At 38.5% G+C, this 8,431-nt stretch overlaps 1 protein-coding gene across 1 annotated transcript; it reads right to left on the minus strand.

The window, feature by feature from the left end:
* Positions 1–7,283: 7,283 nt before the first annotated feature.
* LOC108294765 (DNA-directed RNA polymerase II subunit GRINL1A-like) lies at positions 7,284–8,157 on the minus strand. Its single transcript, XM_037734300.1, has one exon. It carries the CDS (start codon positions 8,046–8,048, stop codon positions 7,284–7,286), a length of 765 nt encoding a protein of 254 aa, XP_037590228.1. The 5' UTR covers positions 8,049–8,157.
* Positions 8,158–8,431: the final 274 nt, after the last annotated feature.

The raw sequence follows: 8,431 nt of genomic DNA on the forward strand, positions 1-8,431 counted from the left end.
GATTGTGCCACTGCACTCCAGGCTGGGTGACAGAGCAAGACTTGGTCTCACAAAAAAAAAAAAAAAAAAAAGAAACTTGAGAACTCACTTTGAACTAAATACACATGTAGGTTGATTACAGAAGAAAATGCCAAATTTTAACTTAGAAACAGAGTGAATAAACAGATCTGTTAACAGGGTGGCCTTGACTGGGCTGACACAATTATAGTAAATTGCATTGCTGCTGTTGCCACATGGGTGGGGCTTAACACCCATCTGCTCACCCCCATACTTAAAGGTGATTTGAAGTTGAGGCTGATGACATCACACACACACCAAGAAAATGTCAAAAGATTCATTACTCATGTATGAGGCTTTCAGGGAAAACAAGGCAGACACCTAAGCTGGTCTGAAATAGCTTGAGTAAAGGGAGAAGTGAGTGGCTTTGGTTTTTATTGTGATTAAGGGGTGGGGCAGGATTTTTGTGGTTTGAACTTCTCCCTGAGCTAAAACAGGGAGATGTAGCTTTCTCATCAGTTTTTCTAGAAGTAGGACAAGTCAGAAGAGGAGACAGCTAGGACTTAAAAACTTTCAGCAGGAAAACATCAAAAATGGAACCAGACTCTTTAATGATAACATCTGTCTCCTCATTTTCATACTTTTAAAGTTAAAAAAGTTTGCATTCAAGGTAATGGATCTGATAGTGTAATTTGAAGAAAGGAAAGTTTATAATATAATATTATAACCCTTGGAAAGAACCTTGAGCTCTTGGGTGGTTGTAATTAAGGTAGAGGGCTTGGTGTTTTAGGCTGAAGAGACAAAATTTGAATATCAAAGTCTTTTCCTATATTAAACATAATTTTTATACATTTACCTGTAAATTTTACTACTTTATAATTTTACAAACATTTCTTCTTATTTAATGAAGGTATCTTCCACAGAGTGCAACTTTCTTATGACTTAGGGCCAGAGGATTTACTAATTACCCGCTGCAGGTTTTCTAGTATTATTTATGACCCACATTGTTGGATGTCTCACACAAAGTGCTTTTGCCAAAGAGATCAAAGACAAAGGAAGTTAGAACTTCAAATTTATAAAGGTCTCATTTGTAATTTAAATCTGCCACTAAGTAGAAGAAATAATGTGATTAGAAATAGGTGATGGAAAACTAGAAAAAACAAAAAAACTGTGAACATTTTAAAGGAAGATTAGTTATATTTTCTGGCTGGCTTTTAAAAAAGTATGTAAATGGAATTTTAAGTAACTAGGATATGGTGTTTTATGGTAGGTGAAAGAAGCTATAGCTTGCAGGCCAAATTCAGTTCACTGTCTACTTTTGTATACCTCACAAGCTAAGAATGGCATTGACATATTCAAATGATTATATTTTACGAGGTTATCTAAGTATCTACATATAGTCTCAATTTTACTTCTTGTCCTGTAGAGGCTAAAATATTTACTGTCTTGCTTTCTACTGAAATAAAATTTGCTGACCTCAGTTTAGGGGATAGATTCAATTCAGAGATCATAATGGGCTAGAATTTTGAGAAATAAGAAAAATGGTCAGAATTTAGGAACCAAAATAACGAGGGGGAAAATCTGCTTCAAGGTAGTACATATGTTTAGGACGTTTCCTTATAACACGTGAAATATTGTAATCTTAGTATTATCTCTTAGAGAATTGCAGTAGGCCATGGAGAGAATCTCACAGTTGTTTTTTTAACTATTGTGGTCAGTGTCCAATGAGGTCTTTATAATATGGTACCATTGTCAAGGGACTAATGGATTATCATAGGAGTGGTACTGTTGGCTTCGTAAGAAGATGGAGAGAGATCTGAGCTAGCACACTCAGCCCTCTTGCCATGTGATACCCTGTGCTACCATGGGACTCTACAGAGAGTCTCCAACAGTAAGAAGGTTCTTAACATATATGTCCCTTTGACCTTAGACTTTCTAGCCTCCAGAACTGTAAGGAACTAATTCTGTTTCTTATAAATTACTGAGTTTCATTCAGGTATTCTGTTATAAGCAACAAAAACAGACTGAAATAATTGTTATTGGCTATACTCACTCTTTGTGCAATAGATCTCAAAAGTTATTTCTCCTGTTTAACTGAAACTTTGTACCCTTTGACTGACAACTTCCCATTTTCTCCCTTACTGCCTCTCCCACCTCTTTAAGCCTCTGTTAACCACCATTCTACTCTCTACTTCTGTGAGTTCAGATGTTTTCAGATTCTACATACAATTCTCATTTTTCAATTACAAATAATAATAATTTTTAAATATCATGGAGAATTGTCTCCTAAAGAAATCAAACCATCAAACATGAGTAAATTGATTGGTGAATGATCTCCCACAAAATTGAAAAGGACAATTTCAGTTATAAAAGGAAGGTATTGTGCTTTGCTTTATTTGATTTATGTAATTCCTTCCTCTGTTGAGATAGTTCAATATTTATTCTAGTTTACTTGATATGTAAGCTATGTTCTATCTACTGAGTTGTTACTGTGTGATATAGAATTTCTGATTAGAGGAGGATTAGGCATAGATATCAGTAAAGCCTGAATTCAGGACTGAAGGATATTATGCCTAGAAACTGACCTTGACTTCACCTACTCAAACAGAAAATTCTTGCCAGAAAGTTATAAGCTTATTTCTCACCTTACTGACAGCAGGCAGACACAATTTTGGAGTCTTGGGGAAGTTGGGGCAGTTGTGTGAAACATTTGGGATGGGAGCAAGCAGAGGAATATAAACACCATATGAGAATGGCAAAGTGGGCTCTTGCCTTTGGAGAAATCCTCCATTCCTCTGTCACTCTATGCAGGTGCTAACATTTAAAGCTCTATTATCCTGCAGCTCCTTCTCAGGATCTTTTCTGTTTTATTTAATCATCACTATAATTTCCATATTATTTGTTATTAATACAACTTTAAATGTCCCAGTTGTATTAAACTGTCTTATTATTCAAGGAGTATTCCTCTTCTGTTGTGCTACACATTCACTCTCTATTTTAAACTATTTAGTTCCATATGTATTCCTTGCTATTTTATATCACCATGCCATTATTCACACAACACCCCATTTCTTCTACTTATCACTAGGATATAGTTTCATCTTTGAGATACCACCATTGCCATGGACTCCTTGAGAAATACAGGAGGGGACAAAGAATAGCAATGTACTTGTGTCACCCTTCCCCACCCCCAGCAAATGAAGCTAGCAGCAACAAAAGTGATCTCTTCCTTATGCTTGAGGAGAGGAGAGAGGAGAGTAAGGAAGACTTCGCCTTACACTTTAGATACCAGTTGCGCCACAGTAGCATAGGGCAACAGGCACAGTTAATGAGGTCCCCATTCCAGGTCCTAGCTCACAGATAATATTTCTAGACACACTCTGGTCTGGAAGAGAACCCACTGCCTTGAAGGAAGGACCCAGTCCTGGCAGGATTCATCACCTGCTGACTAAAGGCCCTTGGGCTCTGAATAACCAATTGGGATACCCAGTAGGCTGTAGGTATTGGGTTCTGAGACATGCTGGCTTCAGGTGTGACCCAGCATATTCCCAGCTGTGGTGGCTATAGGGAGAGACTCCTGCTTGAGAAAAGTCCCCTTTACTTTTCCTGTACCTTAGCTACAACCTTGGTCACAGTAGGATATAGCACTGACCCCATGTGATCTTATGGGATCCCTGAGTCCAGCCATAGGCTTTTAGACAGCATTTCTGGACCTGGCCTGGGCTAGAGGGTGTCCACTGCCCTGAGAGGTGAGTCCCTCAGGGACTGGCAGCATTCACCACAAGCTGACTGAAGAGCCCTTGGGCTTTAAGTGAACATCAGCAGTGGCCTGTCAGAATCCCAGGTGGGCTGGTGGTGGAGGCAGCCACTCATCTGCCTGTGGAAAGGAGAAGAGCAGGAAGGACTCTGTCTTGTGATTTGAGTGCCAATGTAGTCACGGAAGAATAGAATATCAGATGAATTTTTAATGCTTTTGATCCCAACCACTAGATCCCATATAGCATTTCTGAACTTGTCCAGGCTCTGGGTGAAATCATTGCCCCAAAAGGAAGAACACGAACCTGGTTGGTTTTACATCTTGTTAATCATAGAGTCCCGTTGCCTTGAGTAAACATATCTCAAAGAAATTCAAGATAACACAGAGAAGGAATTCAGAATTTCATCAGATAAATTTATGAAACAGATTGAGATTATTTAAAAGAATCAAGCAAAAGTTCTGGAGCTGAAAAATACAATTGACATACAGAAGAATGCATCAGAGTCTTTTACTAGCAGAACTGATCATACAGAAGAAAGAATTAGTGGGCTTGAAGACAGGCTATCTGAAAATATACACTTAGAGGAGACAAAAGAAAAAAGCATGTCCATAAGATCTGAAAATAGCTTCAAAAGGCAAATCTAAGCATTATTGGCCTTAAGGAAGAGGTAGAGAAAGAGATAACGGTAGAAAGTTTATTCAAAGGAATAATATTAGAAAAATACCCAAACCTAGAAAAAGATATCAATATTCAGGAACAAGAGGTTTATAGAACACTAAGAAGATAAAATTCAAATAAAATTACCTCAAGGCATTTAATAATCAAACTCCCAAAAGTGAAAGTTAAAGAAAGGATCCTACAAGCAACAAGAGAAAAGAAACAAACAATATGCAACAGGGCTTCGATACATCTGGCAGCAAACTTTTCAGCAGAAACTTTATAGGCCAGGAGAGAACAGCATGACGTATCTAACGTGCTGAAGGAAAAAACCTTCTACTCTGGAATAATATACCCAGTGAAAACATCCTTCAAAAAAAAGGGGAGAAATAATGACTTTCTTAGACATACAAACGCTGAGAGATTGTATCAACACCAGACCTGTCCTACAAGAAATGCTAAAGTGAATACTTCAATATGAAGAGGACTTTAGTGAGCAATAACAAATCATGTGAAGGTACAGAACTCACTGGTAATAGCACACAGAAAAACACAGAATATAATAACATTGTAATTATGGTGTGTAAACTACTCTTAAGTAGAAAGATTAAATGATGAACCAATCAAAAATAATTACAACAACTTTTCAAGACATTGACCACACAATAAGACATACAAAGAAACAACAAAAAGTTAAAAAGTGGAGGGAGGAAGTTAAAGTGTAGAATTTTTATTAGTTTTCTTTTTGCTTGTTTATGCAATCCATGTTAAGTTGTTATCAGTTTAAAATAATTGGTTATAAAACAGTATTTGCAATCCTCATAGTAACCTCAAATGAAAAAAGCATGCAATGGATACACAAACAAAAAGCAAGAAATTAAATCATACCACCAGAAAAAAATCATCTTCATTAAAATTTAGACAGAGAGGAAGAACAAAAGAGGAGGAGACAACAAAACAACCAGAAAGCAAATAATAAAATGGCAGGAGTAAGTACTTACTTATCAATAATAACATTGAATGTAAATGAACTAAACTCTCTAATTAAAAGATACAGAGCAGCTGAATGGATAAAAAAAGCAAGACCCAGTGATCTGTTGCCTACCAGAAGCACACTTCATCTACAAAGGTACACATAAGTGATGGAACCAGAAAACGCCAAGTGTATCTTGTATCTGATACTTATATCAAACAAAATAGATTTCAAGCCTAAGCTGTAAGGAGAGACAAAGAAGGTCATTATATAATGACAAAGGAGTCAATTTAGCAAGAGGATACAATAATTGTCAATATATATGCACCCAATGCTGGAGCACCCATATATATAAAGCAAATATTATTACAGTTACAGAGAGAGAGAGACTGCAATACAGTAACAGCTGGAAACTTCAACACCCCTCTTTCAGCATTGGACAGATCATCCAGACAGAAAATCAACAAAGAAACATTGGCCTTAATTTGCACTACAGGACAAATGAACCTAATCAATATTCACAGAACATTTCATCCAATAGCTGTAGAATACACATTCTTTTCCTGAAAACATCGATCATTCTTAAGGATAAATCATATATTAGGTCACAAAACAATTCTTACTGCATTAAAAACAGTTGAATAATATCAAGCATCTTCTCTGACCACAATGGAATAAAACTAGAAATTAATAAGAGAAATTTTGGAAACTATACAAATATATGGAAGTTAATCAATATGTACCTGAATTGACCAGTGGATCAATGAAGAAATTAAGAAAATTGTTGGTGGCATGTGCCTGTAATCCAGCTACTTGGGAGGCTGAGGTAGGAGGGTCACCTGAGTTTGAGAGGTTAAGGCTGCAGTGATCCGAGATTGTGCCACTACACTCCAGCTAGGGTGACAGAGTGAGACACTGTTGAAAGAATGTTTCAGAGAGGCTCTCTCTTTTTTTTTTTTTTCCTTTTCAAAAAGATTTTATTTTTCCTGAAATTTCAGAAATAAATTTATGGCAAGGAACTGATAAGCAGGGTTTTTGCCCATCCTGCATGAATCTATTTTCACAGTTTTCAAACCTCTTCTCAGCTTCCTTACCCTTGAAACTATTATTATGTAGCTTAACTCTTTTCCAAGTATATAAACCTTGGGTCTTTATCTAGCTTCTAAACTCACTGAAGAACAGGGAGTTTATTACATTATACATGTATACATTATGGCCATGTTTTTAAACTTGAGATATAACATGAAAAAGGCAAAGGAGTTTAAGAATTTTGACTTCACTGGGTCCCCACAACACCTGCTGCTTGCTTACATATAGTGAACATGCAAATCTCTTTTGCTGGAAAGCCAATCAGCTCCTGCAACTGCTTTACCCTTAGTTCACAGACTAATCAAAGTGAGTACACTCTGACAGTACACTAATCAGTGCTGTACACTAAACATGGTTCTGAAAAAAAGAAGTCATAATAAATTCTCTCTCCAACTCTGTGTATATTATGAAATACTGGGTCACATAATGAAATTTAATACACCCCATGTGCTATTTAAGACCTTTTCAATTATATGGTTTCAAAACTAAGTATTTCTCAACATGAATCTTCCACTCCACCCAGGTTGGTCCATGTTTCCACAGTATGTTCTTTCCTAACAAGCACTTCTCACACAAAGCCCATGGAACTTAGAGCATTCTCCTGACTTTTTTTTTTTTTTTTTTTTTAAGAGAAAAGTTCTTATTATGTTGCCCAACCTGGTCTCCAACCCCTGTACTAAAGCTATCTTCCCACCTCAGCCTCCTGAGTAGCCTGGGACTATAGACAAGCACCATCACACCCAGCTTCTCGAAACTTTTTGAGTTTAACAAATATTATGTTCCTGTTATAGGCCTGTTTCCGATGGTACTTACACATTGGTCTTAAATTCATGCAGCTGGGGCGCTGGGTTTTCGGCTCGCATTTCTAGCACTTCCATGTAATGAGGTTTCTTCTGAGTCCCATTAGAAAGGCCTGTCAAGTTCGTAGCACTTATGTTTTCTTCTGACTGTTGTTCACCTTCGTCTGCAATGGCACTCCTCTGTAACCTGTCAATCAACAGGTTGTCAAAGCTGCTGGAAGTATCTTCTGCTTGACTTGAAACACGATGCTGCGGCTGATGCTCACTAGCTTCAGATGAAGGCGGCACTCTGTCTCTGTTGCTGGAAGCTGGGCCCTTACTCACTGTGTACTCAGCCTCTGGAGTTTCTTCATCACCTTCATGAGTAGGATGTCCAAGTCCCTGGTTTTGTGAGGTTGTTTCAGATGACTCGATGTTGTCTACAGAGGAACAGCCAGGAGCTAGTGATGAAGTGTCAAGTATCTGGTCAGAATTCTGGGCCTTATCTGTATCGACATCAACTTCCGCAGTTGCTTTTTGCCTTAGCTTACAGTCTAAACTAACAGGATGAAACAGTTCACTTTTTCTTCTAACTTCTTCACGTTCTGCAATGGCAGCTTTCAGTTTGGCAACAGAGTCAAAAATCTTTTTACCTTTGTCGGGCAATTTGCGAGTGAATTTTACCTTGCGCAAAAGTCTCTCCTGGCGCTTCAACATTTCCCGCAGCTCCACCAAACTGCGCTGCCCCAAGTCCTCGGGTGCTTGGGGCTCGAAGCCGCGGGGCAGGGAGGACATTCTGCGCAGGCTGAGGCTGGCGTGGCCGCGGGCACTCGGCTTCCTCAACAGGCCCCGCAGCTAGCGCCGGATCCGCGGCCGCAGGTGACTCTGGGGAACGAGCGGGAGTCGCCATTTTCCCGGAAGCGGGGCTCTCTTATCATGAGAATGTTTCAGAGGGGCTCTCGTCTATTTAGGTGCAGCATCCTTTTGTCCAGTAGAGAACAGAAGGTCAGGTTTGAGTACAGGTTTATGGTACCTTTGAGTAGGAAAGAAAATGGAGTAGATCCAGTTTCCATGATTGGCATTATCCACACACAACGAGTGAGCAGAAAGCTGAACATTGAGAAGCGATTGTGCCATTGTATTTCTAAATTTTGAAAGGTAGGGGAAGTTGAGTGAGA

This window comes from Cebus imitator, unplaced genomic scaffold (genome assembly GCF_001604975.1).
Source record: "Cebus imitator isolate Cc_AM_T3 unplaced genomic scaffold, Cebus_imitator-1.0 Scaffold601, whole genome shotgun sequence".
Taxonomy (NCBI): Eukaryota; Metazoa; Chordata; class Mammalia; order Primates; family Cebidae; genus Cebus; species Cebus imitator.

Bases quoted from the DNA above. Each gene is read 5' to 3' on its own strand.
- LOC108294765 (XM_037734300.1), bottom strand. From the start codon at position 8,048: ATGTCCTCCCTGCCCCGCGGCTTCGAGCCCCAAGCACCCGAGGACTTG.